Here is a 23,984-nt window from a genome sequence, read left to right as displayed (position 1 = left end):
ATTTCTTATCAAATTACTTTTGTAATCAGAACTTTACAAATGGGACATGATCAGGAAGTTTACTTACAGGTCAGATATCTGGAATGGGTTAAATATACAAATGGTGGCTGCTGCTGTTGCTGCTAAGTTGCTTCAGTCGTGTCCGACTCTGTGCGACCCCATAGACGGCAGCCCACCAGGCTCCCCCGTCCCTGGGATTCTCCAGGCAAGAATACTGGACTGGGTTGCCATTTCCTTCTCCAATGCATGAAAGTGAAAAGTGAAAGTGAAGTCGCTCAGTCGTGTCAGACTCTTCTCGACCCCATGGACTACAGCCTACCAGGCTCCTCCACTCATGGGATTTTCCAGGCAAGAGTACTGGAGTGGGGTGCCATTGCCTTCTCTGACCAATGGTGGCCAAGTTCCCAGATGAGTCCATTAAAAGGGGTTCTGATCACCAACTCCAATGTAGGGAAGAAGGTTGCTTCACGTGTGGGAGCCAGTGTACAATAAAGCGTGTACTGTAGATTAGAATACACACACAGAACACACGGCTGTGTGTTCACAGCTCAGTGCAATTCCGACACTACGTACCGGAGACAACACAGATTCCACAGGCAAAGGGCTCAGTCTGACAATACCATCCCCACTTCAGACCAGCTACAAGCCCAGATTGTTACATGTAGCACATCTGACCCACCACCTACAGACTGCAAGTTCTCCTGAGCCCCTTCTTGTGTTCAACTAATTTGCTCAAGTGGCTCATGGAACTCAAAAAACCCGTTTACTTCCTAGATCACCAGTTTATTCTAAAAGGTTGTAACTCGGGAACAGTCAGATGGAGGACATGCAGAGGGCAAGGCATGTGGGAAGCAGAGAGGACCCTGCACCCCCTCTCTGGGCCCCACTCTTGCAGCACCTCCACATGCTCACCAACCCAGAAGCTCTCCAAACCAAACCGCTCCTCTGTGGAGTTTCAAAGGTTTCCTCACACAGGCATAATTGAGTACATCTGCCCTTTCCAGCTGTGAAAAGAAGCGAAGCCAAAAGCAAAGGAGAAAGGAAAGATATAAGCATCTGAATGCAGAGTTCCAAAGAATAGCAAGGAGAGATAAGAAAGCCTTCCTCGGTGATCAATGAAAGAAATAGAGGAAAACAACAGAATGGGAAAGACTAAAGATCTCTTCAAGAAAATTAGAGATACCAAGGGAACATTTCATGCAAAGATGGACTCAATAAAGGACAGAAATGGTATGGACCTAACAGAAGCAGAAGATATTAAGAAGAGGTGGCAAGAATACACAGAAGAACTGTACAAAAGAGAGCTTCACGACCCAGATAATCATGATGGTGTGATCACTTATCTAGAGCCAGACATCCCGGAATGTGAAGTCAAGTGGGCCTTAGAAAGCATCACTATGAACAAAGCTAGTGCAGGTGATGGAATTCCAGTTGAGCTCTTCCAAATCCTGAAAGATGATGCTGTGAAAGTGCTGCACTCAATATGCCAGCAAATTTGGGAAACTCAGCAGTGGCCACAGGACTGGAAAAGGTCAGTTTTCATTCCAATCCCAAAGAAAGGCAATGCCAAAGAATGCTCAAACTACCACACAATTGCATTCATCTCACATGCTAGTAATGTTCAAAATTCTCCAAGCCAGGCTTCAGCAATATGTGAACCATGAACTTTCAGATGTTCAAGTTGGTTTTAGAAAAGGCAGAGGAACCAGAGACCAAATTGCCAACATTTGCTGGATCATCGAAAAAGCAAGAGAGTTCCAGAAAAACATCTATTTCTGCTTTATTGACTACGCCAAAGCCTTTGACTGTGTGGATCACAATAAACTGTGGAAAATTCTGAAAGAGATGGGAATACCAGACCACCTGACCTGCCTCTTGAGAAATTTGTATGCAGGTTAGGAAGCAACAGTTAGAACTGGACATGGAACAACAGACTGGTTCCAAATAGGAAAAGGAGTACATCAAGGCTGTATATTGTCACCCTGCTTATTTAACTTATATACAGAGTACATCATGAGAAATGCTGGGCTGGAAGAAGCATAAGCTGGAATCAAGACTGCCGGGAGAAGTATCAATCACCTCAGATATGCAGATGACACCATCCTTATGGCAGAAAGTGAAGAGGAACTAAAAAGCCTCTTGATCAAAGTGAAAGAGGAGAGTGAAAAAGTTGGCTTAAAGCTCAACATTCAGAAAACGAAGATCATGGCATCTGGTCCAAACACTTCATGGGAACAGATCAGGAAACAGCGGAAACAGTGCCAGACTTGATTTTTTTGGGCTCCAAAATCACTGCAGATGGTGATTGCAGCCATGAAATTAAAAGATACTTACTTCTTGGAAGGAAAGTTATGACCAACCTAGATAGCATTTTAAAAACCAGAGACATTATTTTGCCAACAAAGGTCCGTTAGGTCAAGGCTATGGTTTTTCCAGTAGTCATGTATGGATGCGAGAGCTGGACTGTGAAGAAAGCTGAGCGCCGAAGAATTGATGCTTTTGAACGGTGGTGTTGGAGAAGACTTGAGAGTCCCTTGGACTACAAGGAGATCCAACCAGTCTATCCTAAAGGAGATCAGTCCTGGGTGTTCATTGGAAGTACTGATGCTAAAGCTGAAACTCCAGTACTTTGGCCACCTCATGCGAAGGGTTGACTCAGTGAAAAGACCCTGATGCTGGGAGGGATTGGGGGCAGGAGGAGAAAGGGACGACAGAGGATGAGATGGCTGGATGGCATCACCGACTTGATGGACATGAGTTTGGGTAAACTCCGGGAGTTGGTGATGGACAGGGAACCTGGCGTGCTGCGATTCATGGGGTTGTAAAGAGTCAGACACGACTGAGCAACTGAACTGACTGACTGACTGCCCTCTCCAGAGGTCAGGAGATAGGACTGAACTATCCAGTCCTCTAATCACAAGGTTGGTTCTCCTGGCAACTAGTTCCCACTCAAGGATGCTTTCCAAGTCACTTCACTAACAGAAAAGACACCTTTATTTCTCTCATCTTTGAAGAAATTCTAAGAGTTTTAGGAGTTCTATGCTAGAAACAGGGGCTATGTTTAATGTGATATTTCTTATTATAAATCACCATATCACACCCAAGAATATCTGTTTCAATACACTGTGTAGTTGGATCATTTTTGATGGCACAACCTAAATTCTGGGGAAAGGGGGTCACTTACTTGCCAGTACCTCTTGTGTTCACAAGAGTACTTCAGACAACAGACGGCAACAGGAACTCACATGGAGAATCAACTAGTGGGGGGGACCACATAAATGGAGAAATAAAAGGAAAACAGGAATAAAAAACAAACGGAATACTTCAAAGATGACCAGCTGTTCCTGTGACTGGTCAGTGGAAGCCACCATTATTTTATCATGTCTGTTTCCATGTCTGTTTGACTGTCTGATGGTGACTTGTAAGTTTTCAGAGAGCAGGAGCCACAACATGTACATTTTCCCATGTTCTGCAAACTCTTAGCATAGTATTATGTGTCCTAATTACTCCAAAGAACTGGCCTTTGCCTGGTGTGCCTTATACCCAGGATATGCCATAATGACTAGCACTATATTAATTTGCAGTTATTTATATATTGAATATCAACATTCTAAAGTCTTTTTATGGGCATATGTATTTTCATTGTGTTCACATACTGTCTCCTTAGCCAGACACATTTACATCTTCAGAAGATAAATTTTTAAAAGAAGAAAAGGGCAGAACACCAAGAAAAGCTAAAAAATTTCATCAAGATGAGGAAGTCCAAAATGTAAAACGAGGACTTCCCTGCTTGTTCAGTGGTTACGAATCCACCTGCCAACGCAGGGGACCCCGGTTCAGTCCCTGGTCCAGGAAGATCCCACACGTCGCAGGGCAACTAAGCCCGTGCACCACAACTACTGAAGCTCACGTGCTCTGCGACAGGAGAATCCACGGCAACGAGAAGCCCACACAGCGCAGCTGGAGGACAGCCCCACCCACCACTGTAGAGAAGAGCCCTCGCGGCAACGAAGACTCAGCACAGCCCAGGATAAACAAAGGAACGCAAAGGTCCACATCCACAGGTAAAACGAGCTGAGGTTCCTGAGAAAAGCCAACTACAGTGAAAAGGGGATTCTGTAGAGCAGAAAGGAAAAGGCCGCTGTACGTGTTCTATTATTAAGAGACAGGGAGATACAGACTCATTCAATGACAACTTTTTTTGTCCTAGAAAGGACAAAACAAAATTGTTTTGTTTTAAAATTAGAAAAAACATTTTGTTTTTTTTTAATTTTTAAATTTTGTTCTTAAATTAGAAAAAAAAATTAGAAAAAACAAAATAAAACTCTATTCCAGAAGGATGAACACAAGTCGATATAAGAGGAAACTAAAGACCGAGACATTCCAGGAAACGAGGGTATCTAGGTGCTTAGTGTCAGTTAAATTCCCCAAAGGCAGTACTGTATTTCACAGCACTGTTCTCCAACCTTCTTCATATCATGGCACACACAGAAAATACTAATATTTGTCTGGCCCACTGTAGTACCCTATGGTAAAGAATACCAGTCTTTGGAAGCTCCCTGGTTGGCCAGCTTGGGAGCTCTGGCTACAAGGGCCAAAAGAATCCATTTCTTATGTGCCTGTAAGAATTCCCATTGCCCCAGTACTTGGATACTATAAGAATTGGAAAGCTGACCTAGGATCAAAGGAGATATGGCTACATCCTAGCCTGTGTTCACACGTTCATCAAGAATATGCAAGCCTAGCTGTCTTTGCAGTGGATTGAAACATGGTCTTCAAACAGATATGACCATGCACTAATGCCAGGAATCTGTGAATGTGACCTTCTCTGGAAAAAGAATCTCTGTAGCGTTATCAAGTTAAGGATTTCATGATGAGATCCATCCCAGATTTAGGGTGGCCCTACATCCAATGATGTATTAAAAAGCAGAGACATCATTTTGCCTAACAAAGGTCTGTTTAGTCAAAGCTACGTTTTTTTCCAGCGGTCATGTATTGATGTGAGAGATGGACTGTAAAGAAGGCTGAGCACCGAAAAATTGATGCTTTCAAACTGTGGTGCTGGAGAAGACTCTGGAGAGTCCCTTGGACAGCAAAGAGATCAAACCAGTCAATCTTAAAGGAAATCAACCCTGAATATTCACTGGAAGGACTGACGCTGAAGCTGAAGCTCCAATACTTGGACCACCTGATGCGAAGAGCTGATTTTTCTTGGAAAAGACTCTAATGCTCAAAAAGACTGAAGGCAAAAGAAGGAGACAGCAGAGAATGAGATGTTTAGATAGCATCACCAACTCAATGGACATGACTCTGAGCCAACTCCAAGAGATAATGGATAACAGAGGAGCCTGTCATGCTGCAGTCCACTGCGTAAAGAGCTGAACACGACTTAGCGACTGAACAACAACACATCCAATGATGGGTGTCGTTCTAAAAGAAAGGCAAGAGATTTGAGACTCAGGCACCAGGAAGAAGGCCATGTACAGACAGAGTTCAGAGTTCTGTAACTGTCAGAAGATGGAAGAAGCGAGGAAGAACTCACCCTCTGAAGAAGGGAGTAGGGCCCAGCCAACACCATAATTTGGATTTTGGGCCTCCAGAACTGTGAGAGAATTAATTTCCCTACAGGAGCCCCAAGAAACTAAGATAATCCTCTTTTTCTTTTGCTGACAGACAAAAGTTTATAGGACATGCGGAAAGCAACAGAAATGTAAACATCTGGATTTCTGCAATGACCTTGACAAAAACTTGTGAAAAAGTTTGGATAAGCAACCACACCTCTCTCGTGGACTGAATTCTGGGCCAGAGTTACAAATGCAGCCTGAGACTGCTGCTCAGCAGAATCCCTCTGCTTCCCATCAGAATGGAAGTTCCTTGAGAGAAGGGCAGTTTTTGCCTGTTTTGTTCACTGCTACATCCCAGTGCCTAGAACTGTGGCAGGACAACATCAGGGTTTTCACCATATGAGCCAATTCATTACCTTTGTGTTCTCGTCTTGATCTGGCTTCTGTTTTCTTTTTTTACTTCGGCTGTGAAACTGTACCACTTCTACCAGCTCCCTGTCGTTCCTTGGGGGAGAGCAGGCTGCTGCAGCTCCAGAGACTACAGGTCCTACAGGAGAACCACTGGGGGTCACAGCAGGAGCGCCCTGCAGCTCTTCCTGGAGCTCCTGGAAGAAGCTGGCAGCATTCTTCCTCTGGCCTCTGACAAGAGATTCGGGTTGGGGAGCTGGCTCTGTTGCCAAGGATGCCAGGGTCCCCGTACCTCTCTTCTTCTCTCTCTTTTTTCTGACTCTTTTCTCTTCTGTTTCATCTTCTGTCTCTCCTGTTTGTTTGAACACAAAAAGGAAAAATAAATATTTTGTGCTTCAGCTGTCACCAATATCAAATCATATGAATGCACACGTCCATATGTCACAGTTTACAAACACCCAGAAATACACACAAAGAAGATATTTGTTTTTCTTCGGAGGGTCGTATTCAATATCTGCACAATTCAGAGACTCCAAAGCACTTAGTCATCTTTTCCCAAGGTAATTACATTCATGTCTTTGACTCTTAGTACAATTACCTAGTCCTTACCTTGGTCCTGACTAAAAGTGTCATCATGACAACACCCCAGGAACTGGTAATCCTAGCTGGCTCACAGTCTGTACCAAAAATGTAAGTACATCCACCACTGCTTCTTTTTAACACTCTCTAGGGTTACAGGTGGGTACCATAGTCTTCCTATTTCCTTTCATGGTTATAAACTAAAATGAATCTAAGACAACTAGCTTAATTTGAAAGGCTTTGAAAGTGAAAAAGTGAAAGCCGCTCAGTTGTGTCCGACTCTTTGTGACACCATGGACTCCTCTGTCTGTGGAATTTTCAGGCAAGAACACTGGAGTGGGCAGTCATTTCCTTCTGTAGGGGATCTTCCTGACCCAGGGATCAAATCCGGTCTCTTGCATTGCAGGCAGATTCTTTACCATCTGAGCCACCAGGGAAGCCCAAGATCAACCTAAGACAATTAGCTAAATTTGAATCCCTTTATTTGCAACTAATATACCTCCCCTTTATTTTAACTGTTTAAACTCTGACCAGTCACCTGAAGGTTCGGACAAGAACTCTAGGCCTCACTACTGACTGACAGTATGAATATCACAGGGCTCTCTAAATATTAGCTGAGTATTTATGCTTGTTTGTATTTTCTCAGATTTTTATTCAGTAAATGTGTATCAGACTTCTTTACCACTGGACCCGACCCCAGTGGTCAGTGGTAAAGAATGCACCTTGCAATGTAGGGGACACATACTTGATACCTGCTTCTGGAAGATTCCACATGCTGTGGGGCAACTAAGCTTGTGGGCCACAACGACTGAGCCCACAAACTGCGACTACTGACGCCTGTGCATCTAGAGCCTGTGTTCTGCAACAAGAGAAGTCCCCACAAGGAGAAGCCAGAGCACCACCACTAGAGAAGAGCTCTTGCTCATGCTCACCGCAACTAGAGAAAAGCCCAGGTAGGTGCAGCATTGAAGACCCAGTGCAGCCAAAACTTAAATTTAAAATACAAACTTTTAATAAGAAAATATATGTATTTAGAGTCGATGAGAAAACCTTGGTCAAGATGTGGAGTAGAAGGATGTATGCTCATCTCCTCCTGCAAGAGTACCAAAATTGCAACTAGCTGTTGAACAATCATTGACAGGAAGATGCTGGAACTCACCAAAAAAAAAAAGACACCCCATGTCCAAAGACAAAGAAGAAGCCACAGCCAGATGTAGGAGGGGTGCAAACACAATAAAATCAAAACCCATACCCGCTGGGTGGGTGACCCACAGACTGGAGAACAATAAAACCAAAGAAGTTCTCACACTGCTGTGAAGGTTCTGAACCCCACGTCAGGCTTCCCAGCCTGAGGATATAACACAAGAACTTGGAATCCCCAGGGAATCTGGCCTTGAGGGCCAGTGGGATTTGATTACAGGCCTTCCAAAGGACTGAAAGAAACAGAGACTCCAGTCTTTGGAGGTCACAAACAAAATTTTGTACATACCAAGACCCAGAGGAGAGGAGCAATGACTTCAAAGCATACTGAACCTAAAGTACCTGCTAGTGTGGGAGGGCCTCCTCGGGAGGTGTGGGTTGGCAGGGGCTCACCACAGGGACGGGGGCACTGGAAAGTCTCCCTTAGAGTAAACCCTCCTGGAGTTTGCCATTAACCCTACAGTAGAGCCCTCAGACCCCAGGGCTGGGATGCCTCAGGCCAACTACCAGGGAGGCAGTGCAACCCCACCCATCAGTAGACAATTGGATCAAAGCTTTACTGAGCAAGGCCCTGCCCATCAGAGCCAGACCTAGTCCCTCCTATCAACAAAAGCTTGAGTAAGAGACAGTTGCTCAGTTGTGTTTGACTCTTTGCAACCCCATTTTGTCATAATAAAAATGACAAATAATATACAAGGGAACTGCCATCAGGCTATAAGCTGATTTCTCAACAGAAACTCTACAAGCCAGAAGGGAATGGCATGACATATTTAAAGTGATGAAAGAGAAGAGCCTACAACCAAGAATACTCTATCCAGTAAGACTCTCCTTCAGATATGATGGAGAAATTAAAAGCTTTCCAGACAAGTAAAAGGTAAGAGAATTCAGCACTATGGAACCAGCTTTACAACAAATGCTAAATGAACTTTCGGCAGGAAACACAAGAAAAGGGAAAGACCTATACAATTAAGACAATGGTAATAATATAGGAGGATATTATTATATTATATACAGTAATAAAATAATATGATCATACATATAGATCCTTCGATGTAAATGGATTAAATGCACCAACCAAAAGACACTGGGTGGGTGAAAAATGTGCATGTATGCACTTCCACTTATCACATCACTCTACTTGATCCCCCCTAAATTCTATGTAATTATTTTATATTGTTAATCATGTTCCCATTACGACTTGCAATTGTAATTATCTTTTACTTTTTGTCTGGCTATTGACTGTGAAAACTGATAAACATCTTTTACTTTGTAATTATGTAACTACTACTCACTTAACACTATTGTATCATGATTGGTCAACAGAAAAATAATAGAACTCTGTATCACCAAAACTAGGATCTAGTAGAAAAACCTGTAATCACTTTTTAAAATCCAGATGCATATCAGAATTATCTTGAATTTTTTTGAAAAATACAAATGCTCAGGTAGTTTTTTTCTTCAGAGCTCCAGATATGTTTCTAATGAGCACTCATGTTTAAAAACAATAAGACTATAGATGATCTTTTACTTTTCACCTAGTTTCACTTTTTCTACTTCATAGTCAGTGCTCCCGTTTCATTTAGTTTATGTTCTCCAATTTCTCCATTTCTTTCCTTCTAAAAAACTTTTGTATAGATATGTATAATATATATATTTAAGAAAACTTGAGTTTTTGCCTAACTAAAAAAATTACATTTTGATTCCACTTGTTTGACTTAGTATAAACAGAATGCTAGATTTCTAATTAAAAAATAGATATGCACAAGCAACAAAGGTTTACTGTATAGCACATAGAACTATAGTCAATATTTTGTAATAACCTATGATGGAAAATAATTTCAAAAAATAATATGTGTATTTGTATAAATAACCTTGCTGTGCACCTGAAACAGTGTAAGTCAACTATATTTCAATAAAATACACACATTAAAAAAAGAGCCAACTAAACTTTGGCTTTAGGGATATAAAAACAAGTAGATACTGCCCGTGTCTTCAGAGCTCCAAGTGTAAGTTCCAGCCTGTGTTAATACAAACTATATTTAGGATTCTGCAGATACAGTCTTCTCTAGGACTTCTCAAGGTCAGAGACTAAGTCTTCTCTGTCTTCCAACATTTCCAAAGGCCCAGAGATACTCTGTCCACAGTACAAGTCAATACAAGTGAGGGAGGTGGAGACAGACAGTGTGGGGCTTAGAACCCAAGCTCTTCAAGTTACTAGCTGGGTGAACTTACAAGTTTTTTAACTTCTAGTGCTTATTTCTACAATAATGCTATTTGTCTTGTAATAATAGTATCAATGACAATATCTATTTCATAGAATTGTTGTGATAATTAAATGAGTATATACATGTAAAGTATGGAGTATATGGTAAAACCGCAATGCTTTTTTAGCTATTATTTTTATTCCAAGCTATGTAATGAGCTTAGAATTTGGAGCAACTGACTCCAAAATAAAACAGCAACATCACACTACAAATCGAAGAAATGTGTTTGACCTATACGGCACTAATGCCTAATGATTTCTGGTGCATGAAGGAGTGTCATCTTCCCTGGGGCAAATTCTTCAGAGTGTGTAGAACTGGCTCCTTGCTGAAGTGCCAGGAGTTCCCAGCCTTTAATAATAAGTTTCCTTTTCCGCAATCAAGATGAAGGAAGGCGAGCATAAGTCAGCCAACTCAAGGCTGAAAGGTCGTGAAAAGCTTCATGTGAAACCGTTCTCTGAAGTCACTAAAAGACTGGGTCCCAACGCGACAAGGTGCCACCAATGCCCGAGGGTCAGGCGGATCTGGGGGTGCGTGGGGGAAAGGGGCTTGCCAGAGGTCGGGAGTGAGAAAGGACGCTATTTCCAGAGCATGAGGTCCTGTGCACATCTCCTCGTTAAGTCTGAAAGCCTTAATGCTTTCGACAAGCAAGCCGGTTGGCCCCCACACTCAGGAACGAGTTGGGACATCTGATTCATAGAAAGACTCACAAATCCCGGTCGTAGGCGAGGGGAGGGTGCAGGACCCATTATCTGAACCAGGTTGTACGAGCCGAGGGGTGCTCCAGGAGCCTGAGGCCAGCCAGGTACGGGGTCCTCAAGTCGGCTCTCCACGTGGGCTCCGAGGCCCCGCACTCACCAAAGTCGTAGAGGTTCTGGAGCAAAGAGTCCAGAAGGGCCTGAGAACCGGGAGGCCCAGAAATCGCCAACCGGGTCTCCTGAGCCATGGTGAGGCCAGCGGGCCGCGGAAAGACAGGGCAGATCTTGCGGACCTCCCGCCGCTCGGCGTCCGCTTCCGGTTTCCGACGGGCTGGGCGCGCCGCAAGTCCCTGCGCGGCTTCCGTCCTGGTTAAGATGGCGGCGCCCGGGGTCCTGTGGAGCGGCCGTAGAGGGTGCTGCCGCCCTAGGCGAGGTCGGGCCGCCCCGCGCGGAAGAACCGCCCACAGCAGCACCACCACCACCGCTTAGCAAAGAATCGCAGGCCACGCCCGGGACAACAGCCGCAGCATGGATCATTCCAGTTCATCCAACTCTTGTTTCTCCGTTGGCTCCACCAGTCCCGGGGCTGTCGTGCTTCTCTACTCGGTATGCGCCCAGGGGAGCGAGGCCGGGGCGGGGCTGCGAGAGGACCCGCTTCTCTTGGTCCCGGGTTCCTCCGGGCTGCGACCCTAGGTCCGAAGGAGTGGGTCCGAGATCCCCAGAGAAGAGACTAGGTGATTGATTTGGTTTCCAGGGCGACGGTGTATCTCGGTGTGTGTGAACGTCAGTATGCTTTTAGAAGTTTGTCTTGGTGATGGTTCCTGCCCGCTTGTTCCTTCCCTTTCACTCCACCAGGCATGGGGCCTTCAGGAAGCCTCTGACACAAAAACGAGGGAGTAGAGTTGGGAATCTCCCTCTCTAGCGAGGGCGTGTCGAACTACCTTTTGGTTGATTTCTCGAACCGGAGAATCCTGCGGGTCTGACCCAACCTGAGGTAGCCTGTGGTTCCCCATCCCGCTCTTTTGCAGGTGTGATATTCCTGGGAGAAAAAGTATTTGGCTTGTATGTGTGCATCGAGTTTCTAAGACTTCTAATCTAAGAAGATTTGGAGCTTCTGGAAATTTTTATTGTGTTTCTGTCTCTGTCCATCATTGTACTTTTCCCACAAGTCATTTTGAAAGACAGCTAATGGCACCCGACCTCCCTACAATTGGCCTTTTCACCGCCTAAACCCCTTCTCCTGATTTTAACTTTTTTGCCAACGGAATGTTGGTAACTCACTGTTTCATGAAGAAATTTTGAGGCAGAAATTTGTAGCTCTCAATATTGCACTACCCTGGGGCAATTGACTTTAAAAAAAATTAATTTTTATTTACCATAGGAAGAAATAAAAGTGCATATTTTAAAGTCATGTTATCTATGTTCTGGCTTAAATCTAAGGTTAATTTATGTAGGAACGTGGTAACAGGGAAAACATGAAAGAGCAAAGTAAACAAGAAACTCAGTTTCAGAAAAGAATGTACATATGATAAAGAATCAACCTGCAATGCAGGTGACCCGGGTTGGATCCCTGGGTCTGGAAGATCCCCTAGGGACAGGATTGGCAACCCTCTGCAGTGTTCTTGCCTGGGAAATCGCATGGACACAGGAGCCTGGCAGGCTAGTCTATGGGGTTGCACAGAATTGGACATGACTTAGTGACTGAACAACAACAACAACAAAACCCACCTCTACCTTCAAATTGGGAAATCAGTGGAACATGGGAAAACGTCTGTTCCCTTGCTGTGAAGAGCCTGGACTTATAATTGCTGCTAATTGTCCACTCTCCTAAGGTTTATCACTTGACCTCTCTCTTCATTGACCTCACTTCATAGTTCAGTGAAATATTTCAACCTTGGAATGTAGTGAAGAGGGTTACTGTATAGCTCTGACTCCCTATAGGTAGCTTTTTCAGCCCTAAACTGGTTTATGAATTAACAGCAATTTTCCGCATGTGTATTAAAGGAAGTAATTGAATTTTTATTTCCTCCGCTCACCAAAGGTAAGACTTTGGTCCACTTTTTCACGTGAAAAACTAAAGCAATTGCATGTACACTGTTACTACTTTTGAAGCTAGACAGCAACCCTCACTACTCTTAAGACTACAGTCTTTAGTTTCTTATTAACCTGAAGTTTTTCTTACTGGTTCAGACCGCCCTTATATATTTCGTTGCCAGGCTCTTAATTGTGCAACACTCTGATCTTAAGAGATGTTTTAGAAACCACTAATTGCAGCAGATGTTGCAGTAGTAGGTACCTACAGTGTTCTAGTCAGCATTGACAGTGTCCAAGATATGGAAGTTAAAGATCCACCTCTTGCCTTTAGGGACTTCACAGGAGATCATGAAAATAAATAATCATAATTAAGTGAGATAAGGGCTTCCCAGGTGGCGTTAGTAGTAAAGAACATGCCTGCCAATGCAGGAGACATAGAGATGTGAGTTGAATCCCTGGGTTAGGAAGATACCCTGGAGGAGGGCATGACAGCCCATTCCAATGTTCTTGCCTGCAGAACCCCATGGACTGGTGGGTTACAGTTCATCCATGGGGTCATGAAGAGTCAGACACAACTGAATCAACTTAGTACCTAGGCAAGTGAGATAAGCGCAGTGATTGAAGTATGCTGAGTATGCTGTGGGAGGGATAAGGAGGAGCACCCAACCTGTCTGGGAACTTGGAGAAGGCTTCTAAGAAAATATGACACCTGAAATGAGATTTTAAAATATGAATGGTAGATGAGGAAGAGGAAGACTACCCTAGATGCCAGTGTAAGAAAACCACATCCTAGCATGTTTGGGGGAACCAAAATAGACAAGGGTAGAATAAACGGAATATGAGAAGCACCGCGGGATCATGGAAAAAGCAAGAGTTCCAGAAAAACATCTATTTCTGCTTTATTGACTATGCCAAAACCTTTGACTGTGTGGATCACAATAAACTGAGGAAAATTCTGAAAGAGATGGGAATACCAGACCACCTGACCTGCCTCTTGAGAAATCTGTATGCAGGTCAGGAAGCAACAGTTAGAACTGGACATGGAACAACAGACTGGTTCCCAATAAGAAAAGGAGTACGTCAAGGCTGTATATTGTCACCCTGCTTATTTAACTTATATGCAGAGTACATCATGAGAAATGCTGGACTGGAAGAAACACAAGCTGGAATCAAGATTGCCGGGAGAAATATCATTAACCTCAGATATGCAGATGACACCACCCTTATGGCAGAAAGTGAAGAGGAACTCAAAAGCCTCTTGATAACAGTGAAACAGGAGAGTGAAAAAGTTGGCTTAAAACTCAACATTCAGAAAACAAAGATCATGGCATCCGGTCCCATCACTTCATGGGAAATAGATGGGGAAACAGTGGAAACTATGTCAGACTTTATTTTTTGGGGCTTCAAAATCACTGCAGATGGTGACTGCAGCCATGAAATTAAAAGACGCTTACTCCTTTGGAAGGAAAGTTATGACTAACCTAGATATCATATTCAAAAGCAGAGACATAACTTTGCCAACAAAGGTCCGTCTAGTCAAGGCTATGGTTTTTCCTGTGGTCATGTATGGATGTGAGAGTTGGACTGTGAAAAAGGCTGAGCACCGAAGAATTGATGCTTTTGAACTGTGGTGTTGGAGAAGACTCTTGAGAGTCCCTTCAACTGCAAGGAGATCCAACCAGTCCATTCTAAAGGAGATCAGCCCTGGGATTTCTTTGGAAGGAATGATGCTAAAGCTGAAACTCCAGTACTTTGGCCACCTCATGTGAAGAGTTGACTCATTGGAAAAGACCCTGATGCTGGGAGGGATTGGGGGCAGGAGGAGAAGGGAACGACAGAGGATGAGATGGCTGGATGGCATCACAGGCTTGATGGACGTGAGTCTGAGTGAACTCCGGGAGTTGGTGATGGACAGGGAGGCCTGGCGTGCTGCGATTCATGGGGTTCTAAAGAGTCAGACATGACTGAGCGACTGAACTGAACTGAATTGAGAAGCACTGCTAAACGATAGGCAGAGGATATTTCCTAAAGGAAGTTTATATGTTTAAATGTCCTTAAGGATAAATCTTAAACTTTATGAGGCAACCATTTGTTTATTTTTTTGGCTGCGCCATGTGGGACCTTGGTTTCCTGACTAGGGATTGAACCTGTTCCCCCTGTGCAGTTTTAACCCCCAGATCGCCAGGGAAGTCCCTACAGGGCATCATTTAAGGATGATCGGATTTGTATTTTTCAAAGTCCAAGAGAACTACTGCTGCTGCTGCTGCTGCTGCTAAATCACATCAGTCGTGTCCGACTCTGTTCGACCCCATAGACAACAGCCCAACAGGCTCCTCTGTCCCTGGGATTCTCCAGGCAAGAATACTGGAGTGGGTTGCCATTTCCTTCTCCAATGCATGAAAGTGAAAAGTGAAAGTGAAGAAGACTACTAGGTTTCTCAAATGCTTGTGTGGATGATCTCTTTTACTTAAGCAAAGACTGTAGAATTAGAATCTGGTTAGGGAAGGAATCTGATCTGGAAGCATGAAGATCAGTTAGGACTCTATTGCCACAGTTCAGGGAAGTGATTGATGAAAGCCTGAAGTCAGGCAGTGGCAGTGAGTCTGTGGAGAAGGGAGATGGGTGAGTTTGTCTGGTGCTCGGGATAGTTACATGTGGCGGCTAAGAGGCTGAAGCTGACTCCCGATTTCTGCGATAGGGCACCTGGACAGATGATGCCACCTTTCACTGATAAGAAAGAGGAAGAGGAACAGGTTTAGTTGGGGTTATACAATAGTAATTTCAGTTTAGGATGTGGGGAGTTGGAGATGTAAGAGGCAACATCATGATTTTTAACTTGTGAATTATCTTGTTATGGACCTAATACATCACAAAGTATTGGGGAAACATCCAAATACAGTTAGAAATATGATATTTCTAATGATATGATCTATAAATATATTTCATATGATATTTAAATATGATACCAGAGTGAAAGAGGATGATCTGGCCTTAATACATGGATATGACAGCCATCCGCAAGTAGGTTGTATCTGAAGCCATAGGTCTGCTTGGAATCTTCCAGTGATACCACAGATGAAAAGCAGACTGGGACTGGGTAATTACTGGGTGTACCCATAACCCAAGTTAGAACTTCCTATTAGAGTCTGAATGAAAAGTCTAGTCCTTTTACAGTGTCCTACAAGACTACACAGTCGGGCAACTGCTCTGTCTCTTATTTGACTCATCTTGCTCGCTGGTATTCAGCCACACTGGCCTTCTGTTTCTCAGAAGTAAGCATGCTCCCTCCTCAGAGTACTTAAAGTCCTCTCTGTACAACATGCTGTGTTTTCCCAGAACTTTGCATTGCTGGCCTTTTATTATTATTATTATTATTATTATTATTGAGATCCCAGCTCAAGCATCATCTCCTCAAAGAGACCTTACCCCCACCACACACTCAGTCTAAAGTAGCTCTCCAATCACTCTTCATTAGCTACTGTTTTATTTTCTTTATATTCTGTCTTCAGTGTTATGCTACAACAGTCTTATCCTGACTTTCAAAGCTCATTAACTTGTATGAAGTTTGCAACCCTATGGTTAAAACACTGCTGTTATTAAAAATTAAAGATTATTATATAAATTTCCATTAAATAAATTCTGTTAAAAATAGTTAATACAACTCAGCACTTCCTCATTAGTTTACTAAATTTCACTGTTATGCTCTTGAAGTTATTTATGTCACACTGTAAGGTGGAAATCCTAAAGTACAGTGGCTCCTTCCATGTCCTCCTAACTCTGTGTTTAGTAAGGTTGTGTTGGTAGCTTGAGGCTTCCCAGGTAGCGCTAGTGGTAAAGGACCCGCCTGCCAATGCAGGAGAGATAAGAGACAGAGGTTCGATTCCTGGGTCGGGAAGACCCCCTGGAGGAGGGCATGGCAACCCACTCCAGTACTCTTGCCTGGAGAATCCCGTGGACAGAGAATCCCATGACACATAAGTCTGTAGGGCCGCACAGAGTCAGATACGATGAAGCACCTTAGCACGCATACAGGCATTGGTAGCTTGAAACTTGCCACGGTGGGAGGGTATAGACCACAGACACTGGCACATGCTATAAATCAAGGCTCTCCCATAGATGCACCTTTACCAGCATGTTCCTGGTGGACTTCCTACGTGAACCTATCTTGCTTCTTTGTTGTTTATCTCCTTAAGGGCAGGCACAGTCAGCCCCCTCAGGGCACATTTCCTGTCTGCCTTGTTCAGGCTGTATTCTTAGCCTGTAGAACAGTGCCGGGTATATTTGGGGCTCTCAGTCACTGTTGAGTGAATGGGCCCACCAGAGCAGTTGTAAGGGAGATACAGGTAGAGGCTTGCTGTACAAAGTAAGATAGGGAAGACAGTAGTGGAAAAACACTTCACCTCAGTCTTCTGACTTGGACTCCTCATTGTATTTTGGTCCTGTGAGTATTTATTTTAGGATGGTAAATACTTGTCCAGCAAGACGTGGGGAAGGCCAGTTAAGGAGCGGTAACACTCAACCCTGGCTGCGTGTTGGAAATATTTAAAGTACTTTCAAAAATACTTCTGATACACAGGTAGCATTCACAGACCAAAGTAATCAGGAATCTTTGGGAGGGCCTGGGTATCAGAATTTTTTTTAAGTCGTGTCGTGTCGTGAAGTCTCTCAGTCGTTTCCGACTGTCTGCGACCCCATGGACTGTAGCCTACCAGGTTCCTCCCTCCATGGGATTCTCCAGGCAAGAGTACTGGAGTGGGTTGCCATTTCCTTTTTTAAGTTCCCTGAGTTAATTTTAATATGCAGCCTGTGTTAAAACCACTGTATTAGACATTGAGTTAGACCAGATTGGGAGAAGTTTGAGCTTTAGACTAAATATTGGAGAGCTGTCATCAATAGGGCTCAAGAAGTGGCTTCATTTAGTAATTTGTTAACATTCTACAAACAATGATTGGGTTCCTACTAGGGACTAGAAATACAAAAATGTATGACAGATGACAAGGAGCTTCCCTGGTGGCTCAGTGGTAAAGAACCTGCCTGCCAGTGCAGGAGACACAGGTTCAATCCCTGATCTGGGAAGATCGCACATGCCGTGGAACAGCTAAGCCAATGCTCCACAACTACTGGGCCTGTGCTTGAGAGCCTGGGAGCCACAACTACCAAATCCTGTGCACCCTGGAGCCCGTGCTCTACAACAGGAGAAGCCACATCTATGAGAAGCCTGTGCACTGCAACTAGAGAAAAGCCCTCACAGCAGCGAAGACCCAACACATCCAAAAAGAAAGAACACATTTTTTTTAAAAGACACATGACAAGAAGTTCACAGTCTTGTAGGGGAAACACCAAATACAAGTTTATTGAAGTTTTCTAGATGAAAATGTAATGAGAACTCCCTACAAACTCAAAGGAGAAGATGACCGTTTCAGTCCTAGGTTAAAGGAGAATCTAGAAATAGTACACAGAGGAGGTGTACAGAAACTATGGTTGAAGGCTGAGCACTGTCAAGGTGAACAGTGGGGGAGGACCATCTGTAAGTGCCCTGTCTCAACAACTGGTACCACCGTGCACCTGGTTACCAACAAAAGAAGCTGTGGCTCTCTGGGTCACACAACTCACATCCCTGACATACACCACAATGCCAAGAATGTTAATAACAGGTGCCAAATGTTTGATAAGGAATGCTGCTCCTGGAGGTAACTTGAACAAAGCTGTAGGAGCCATGGGATGTCATAGCTTGTTTAGGTAACTAGGTCTTTATGTAGCCAGGTCAAGTGTTAAGAGGTGTGAGTTTGATCCTGCAGTTAACAGAACCATGGAAGGACCGTAGGTGAACATATCTTGGAAGTTTGCAGAGTACACATACCTGCTGCTCTGCCTGGTGCATTCTTGTTCTGAGGACTCCCTTTCTCCCCACTCCCCCGTCCTCTCTCTCTGCACCCCCCAACCCTAAACACACCTCCCCAGCTGATTCTGATCATTTTCTCTTCCCACACTAAATGGGAAGTCTCTTAAGTCTCTTTTTGTCCCTGAAAATTATATCATTTATAATGGTAATTTGTGGCATTCTACCCAGTCTGAGCCTATATAACTTATACTGTTACTTTATTAATGAGAAATGTGAGATTTAAGGTTCTTCAGCAGGAGTCTGTGATATGTTACAATGACTGCAGTTTTACACCAGAATTCCAACAGTTACAATATTTTCCCCTCATATATTTTCTTTATATATGAACATAAAAATGCTCATGTTTGCATATTTCACATGTTATACATGCTACCCTTTCATACTTAAGCTCCCCATCAATGCTTTTTTGCTTCTGTTTATATTCTTGTTGTGCCTAATGGTGGTCTCAGTTTAAAATTCTGGATTTTTTTTTTAATTACCTTCAGTTCAGTTCAGTTCAGTCACTCAGTCGTGTCCGACTCTTTGCGACCCCGTGAATCGCAGCACACCAGTCCTCCCTGTCCATCACTAACTCCCGGAGTTCACTCAGACTCACGTCCATCGAGTCAGTGATGCCATCCAGCCATCTCATCCTCTGTCGTCCCCTTCTCCTGCCCCAAATCCCTCCCAGCATCAGAGTCTTTTCCAATGAGTCAACTCTTCGCATGAGGTGGCCAAAGTACTGAAGTTTCAGCTTTAGCATCATTCCTTCCAAAGAAATCCCAGGGCTGATCTCCTTCAGAATGGACTGGTTGGATCTCCTTGCAGTCCAAGGGACTCTCAAGAATCTTCTCCAATACCACAGTTCAAAAGCATCAATTCTTCGGCGCTCAGCTTTCTTCACAGTCCAACTCTCACATCCATACATGACCACTGGAAAAACCATAGCCTTGACTAGACGGGCCTTTGTAATTCAGAATATATATATTCCAAACACAGCTAGATGTTGGAAATACAAAGATGCAAAATACTAAGACGCCCTCAAGGTACTTGCATTTTAGTAGGGAGGCAGATGTGCAAATGATCACATGTCATGTGATACATACCATAATAGTTGTATGTAGAAAGAAGTCCTAATGAGGAAGGCAGAGTGATTCCATCAGGGGATCTTGAGAGTTTTCACAGAAGAGTAATACCTGAGCAAGGATAGGAACAGAAGGGCATTCCAGGCCGATGGACACGTGCAGAGGCCCAGAGGCATGTCAGCAATGGACTGTGTTGGGGAAATCGAATCACTCACTGTTAAGTGGACCATGAGTGTGGTGAGAAGGAAAAGCCAGGTCTCAGAGGTTCTTGTATGACACCAGGAGTGGCTGAGGTCTTATTCTGAAGGAGATGGGGGGGGGGAGTCATATTTTAAACCAGAATTTGGCCAGAATTGTGTTTTAAAAAGGGCGTGGAGTGGGGCCTTCCCCATTGCTCCAGTGGCTGGGACTCAGTGTTCCCAACGCAGGCAGGCCTGGGTGCAATCCCTGGCCAGGAAACTGGATCCCACATGCTGCAACTAAGACCTGGCACGGCTAAATAGAAAATAAAAAAGGCATGTAGTGGCATGGAAGACTGATTCAAAGGGGCAAAACACAGGCAGGGAGACCAGTGAGGAAGCTGTTGTGATAAAGAGCATGGGCTATACATGAATGAGAAGACAGGATTGATTCTTAAAGGCCTTGTTAACAGGATGAAATGGATTGGATGTAAAGGGTGAGGGAGGAGAGGTCTAGAATGATCTAAACAGAGGAGTGAAGATGGCACGGAGGTTATTGATTGATATTTCACGAAAATGATCAGTTGTAGGATTGTTCAGAGGAGAAGCGAATTCACTTTTGGAAAGGCCAAATTGAAGAAGAGAGAGGACAGTGCAGGGGATTCAGCAACAAATATTTGAAAGCAGTTGAGTAGGTGAGAGTGCTCAATGCTGTGTGGAGTGAGGAGAAGAGGGCTGGAGAGGTTAACACATACTAAAGGAAGTGGGAGGGAAAAAGACGTATTTGTAGTTTAGGGAGAAAATTTCCCCCAGGTTGAGAATCTCTGAATTAGAGAAATGAGATGAATTTTCTACTTGACAAGAATTGAGAATTAAAAACCAAAGTAGGAACGTTTCAGAATTGTAGCTAAGGACAGGAGGGCATGCTTGAGAGTGGTGTCACACTGTGCGGAGGTTTAGGAGGAGGAAGACTGGAAAGAGGCCAGGTCTAGTCGTTAGATTGGAAAGAAATATTAGTGTTTGTTACACCTTTTATAGTAGCAAGGAATGAAAAATAGTGCAAACGTCCGGCATTTGAAGTTATATGGGAGAAACTTAAATTGACATGGAAGAGTGTTTTTAACATTAAGTTTTTAAAAATCAGGTGACAAAAATATGTGTGTGATTGAGGAAGAGACCAAGTCCACAGGCATAGAGACAAGCATTCGCTGAAATAGTATCTGGCTTATTGGGTGTCGATTTTAGTTTTCTTTGTGCTTTTTTGTATCCTCTGAATTTTTATAATGAACATGTATCACTTTGGTAATTAGAACAAAATATATTAAGAAATTAAGGAATATAAAGGTGATTATGCAGCCCCTAAAATATTTTAAAACAATATTTATTAATAATGTAAGGAAGTACTCAGAATACAGTTGATAAGGTAAACCATATTTGGTTTAAACCAAGATAAACCATATTTGGTATGGTCTGTGCTTTAAATTTAAAAATATGTACTTTTTTATCTATGAATGAAACAAATAAGGAAACTAGTAGTAAAAGTTGAGAGTAGTTTGAGTAAAAGTTAAGAGTAGTGGGCAGTTTGTCTTTGCTTGTGTGTTTCTGTGTTTCCAAATTTTCCATAATTAACATGCTGAGTAGTGTAGGATAGTGGTTAGAAACAAGGTCTGTGCCTAGATAAGGCTCAAGCTTGAGTCCTGTCTCTGCCCTTGGAGAGCTGTGGAGCCCTGGCTAAGTGACTTCACTTCTCTGTGCCTCAGGCTCCCCGCTGTGGAACGGGGTAGTGCTGCTGACTCCCTTACAGGGTTGTTGTGAGGACTGCCCCTTCTTGGAGGTAAAGTTCTTAGAACACTGCCTGACACTTAAGAAGCAGTGATGCATGTTAGCTGTACTGACTGTTACTACTATTTTATCATCAGAAAAACAAACTTTTAAGAATTAACAATTTAGAAGTCATTTAACGATTTAGAAGCCTAATAACAAGCAGTTTCGGGGGTGGGTTGGCTAGAAGCTGATTTGCAGTGGTTGAAAGGAGATAAGAAATTAGTACAACAAAATATGAACTGCCCCAGAGAGCTTATATGGGAGCACTTGTGTCTTGAGTTTGCGCCCTTGTACTCTTAATTTATTTGACACAATGGTAACTTTCTAATGTATGCTCTGATTTAATTTTTAAGACTAAGTGAAGGGACTTCCCCGGTAGTCCAGTGGCTAGGACTCTGCGCTCCCAATGCAGGGGGCCCAGGTTGGATCCCTGGTCAGGGAACTAGATTCCACATGCCACAACTGAGTTTGCATGCTGCAAGTAAAGCCTGGCACAGCCAAATTTTAAATGAAAAATTTTTTAAACAACTAAAAGAGGCAGACAAAACAAGGGTGATGGATGAAACCTGTGAAATAGATCAGATTTGCTTTAGACCTTAGTGCCCCACTGTGACTGTACCTGTTAACTTTGGCATAGGGACACTGGCTGTATAAAGATAGCAATCAAAAATAAAATATTACAGTTTAATATCAATTCATTGATCCTAATAATAGCTACATTTTTTTTTCTTACTATGTGAAAATCTAATCAGAACACCCTGTTCTTTTTTTTGCTTTTCTTTTTTAGGCAAAAATTTATTTAGACCCACTCATTTCATGTATGGAATTTTCTCAGATACATATGGTGGTGAGGGTGGTGGTGGTAACAGTTTAGTCACTAAATTGTTTCGAACTCTTTCAACTCCATGAACTGCAGCCAGGCTCCCCTGTCCATGGGATGTCCCAGGCAAGAATACTGGAGTGAGTTGCCATTTCCTTCTCCAGGGCATTCTGTTCTTACTCTATGTCAGAATAAAAATTTTGACAAAGATGAAACCTTACCAATGTAGTTCCTAACCTGTCTTAACTTATTTTACAGCATGTGCATGACTTTCTTTCCTTTGCCTTGTCTACAGAAAGAGCTCAAAAAGTGGGATGAGTTTGAAGATGTTTTAGAGGAGAGGAGGCATGTCAGTGACTTGAAGTTTGCAATGAAATGCTACACACCTCTTGTCTATAAGGGAATTACTCCTTGTAAGCCAAGTGATATTAAATGTAGTGTTCTCAATTCTGAAGAGATTCATTATGTCATTAAACAGGTAAGTGAGTCCATCTTCAGCCATAGCCAGATTCATTCATTGTGTACAAGTTTCTTTCTCTTCTTGATTCTGTGAATTTATTTTGCTATTTTTAATGTATCTTTTTGGATTTCACTATATTCAGCACATTCATCCAATATTTTTTTACCTATAATGCATGCTAGCCTCTTTGCTAGACATTGTGTCTAATAGTGAGCTAGTTGAGCAGAGTCCTTGACCTCCTGAGTGTTTAGTCTCATAGGAAATGATGACCGGTGTGCAGTCAGTTACAGTGAAATACATACACAAGACATGCCAGTGGGAGGCCAGTGTACAGGACGTTAATTAAGCGTGAGGGCAATTAATTTTGTGCAGGGAGTAAGAGAAGTTATTTTTTAAATGAGGCTCGAAAGATGTGTAGGGACTTGCCATGTGAAATGGATGAAGAAGAGTGTTCTAGCAGAACAAATAACTTCTTTCTTGTGGTTTTCAAACCTCGTGGCACATCAAAATTATTCAGGGAGCCTTGAAAAGTCCCTGTACCTACATCTCACATTTGGGTGAATGAAGTGAAGGGAAGGCAGAATCAAGGCTGATGGAGCCATTCATGAGTTAGGGGCTTAGAGGAGGGGTGAGAAGAGGGCTGGAGAGAGAGGCTGTGCTCCTGCTCTGGACGCGTCACTTGAGCTGTCCAGGTCGATGTCCTAGCTGGCGCAATCGGAGCTTCACTGTGGCGGCCCTTCACGTGGTAGTGAGCTTCTACACCCTGATGTTCATGGAGAGATCCTGCTTCTTTGACATTTAAGTGGAGGTGAGTCAGGTTTATGGAAAATTCTTAATTTTTTTTTTTTTGGCTACACCACATAGCTTGCGAAATCTTAATTCTCTGACCAAGGTATTGAACCTGGGCCTATGGCAGTGAAACCACAGAGTCCTAACCACTGATCTGCCAGGGAATTCTTAGGAAAACTCTTTATTATCTATTTTTTGCTGT

At 43.2% G+C, this 23,984-nt stretch overlaps 2 protein-coding genes across 4 annotated transcripts in view; one reads left to right on the top strand and one right to left on the bottom strand.

The window, feature by feature from the left end:
- The window catches only part of FSAF1 (40S small subunit processome assembly factor 1), a 32,432-nt gene extending 21,429 nt beyond the window's left edge, over positions 1-11,003 (bottom strand). Inside the window, exons 1-2 of the mRNA XM_005891166.3 lie at positions 10,871-11,003; positions 5,981-6,324 (exon numbers count right to left, since the gene is read on the bottom strand). Coding sequence (XP_005891228.1) covers positions 5,981-6,324; positions 10,871-10,958 — 432 coding nt within the window. The 5' untranslated portion in view covers positions 10,959-11,003. The remainder of the gene's footprint in view (positions 1-5,980; positions 6,325-10,870) is intronic.
- Positions 11,004-11,091: 88 nt separating this feature from the next.
- GNPAT (glyceronephosphate O-acyltransferase) overlaps positions 11,092-23,984 on the top strand; it is a 40,663-nt gene continuing 27,770 nt past the window's right edge. The window contains exons 1-2 of one of the 3 annotated variants that reach the window (XM_005891164.3): positions 11,093-11,316; positions 22,829-23,011. In XM_005891164.3, the coding sequence (XP_005891226.2) occupies positions 11,239-11,316; positions 22,829-23,011 (261 nt within the window). In that variant the 5' untranslated portion in view covers positions 11,093-11,238. Of the gene's footprint in view, positions 11,317-22,828; positions 23,012-23,698; positions 23,802-23,984 lie in introns of those variants that run through there. The other 2 variants (XM_070364853.1, XM_005891165.3) reach the window with 2 other exon arrangements.

Source organism: Bos mutus, chromosome 28 (genome assembly GCF_027580195.1).
Source record: "Bos mutus isolate GX-2022 chromosome 28, NWIPB_WYAK_1.1, whole genome shotgun sequence".
Taxonomy (NCBI): domain Eukaryota; kingdom Metazoa; phylum Chordata; class Mammalia; order Artiodactyla; family Bovidae; genus Bos; species Bos mutus.
This window is presented reverse-complemented; position numbering and strand designations above follow the sequence as displayed.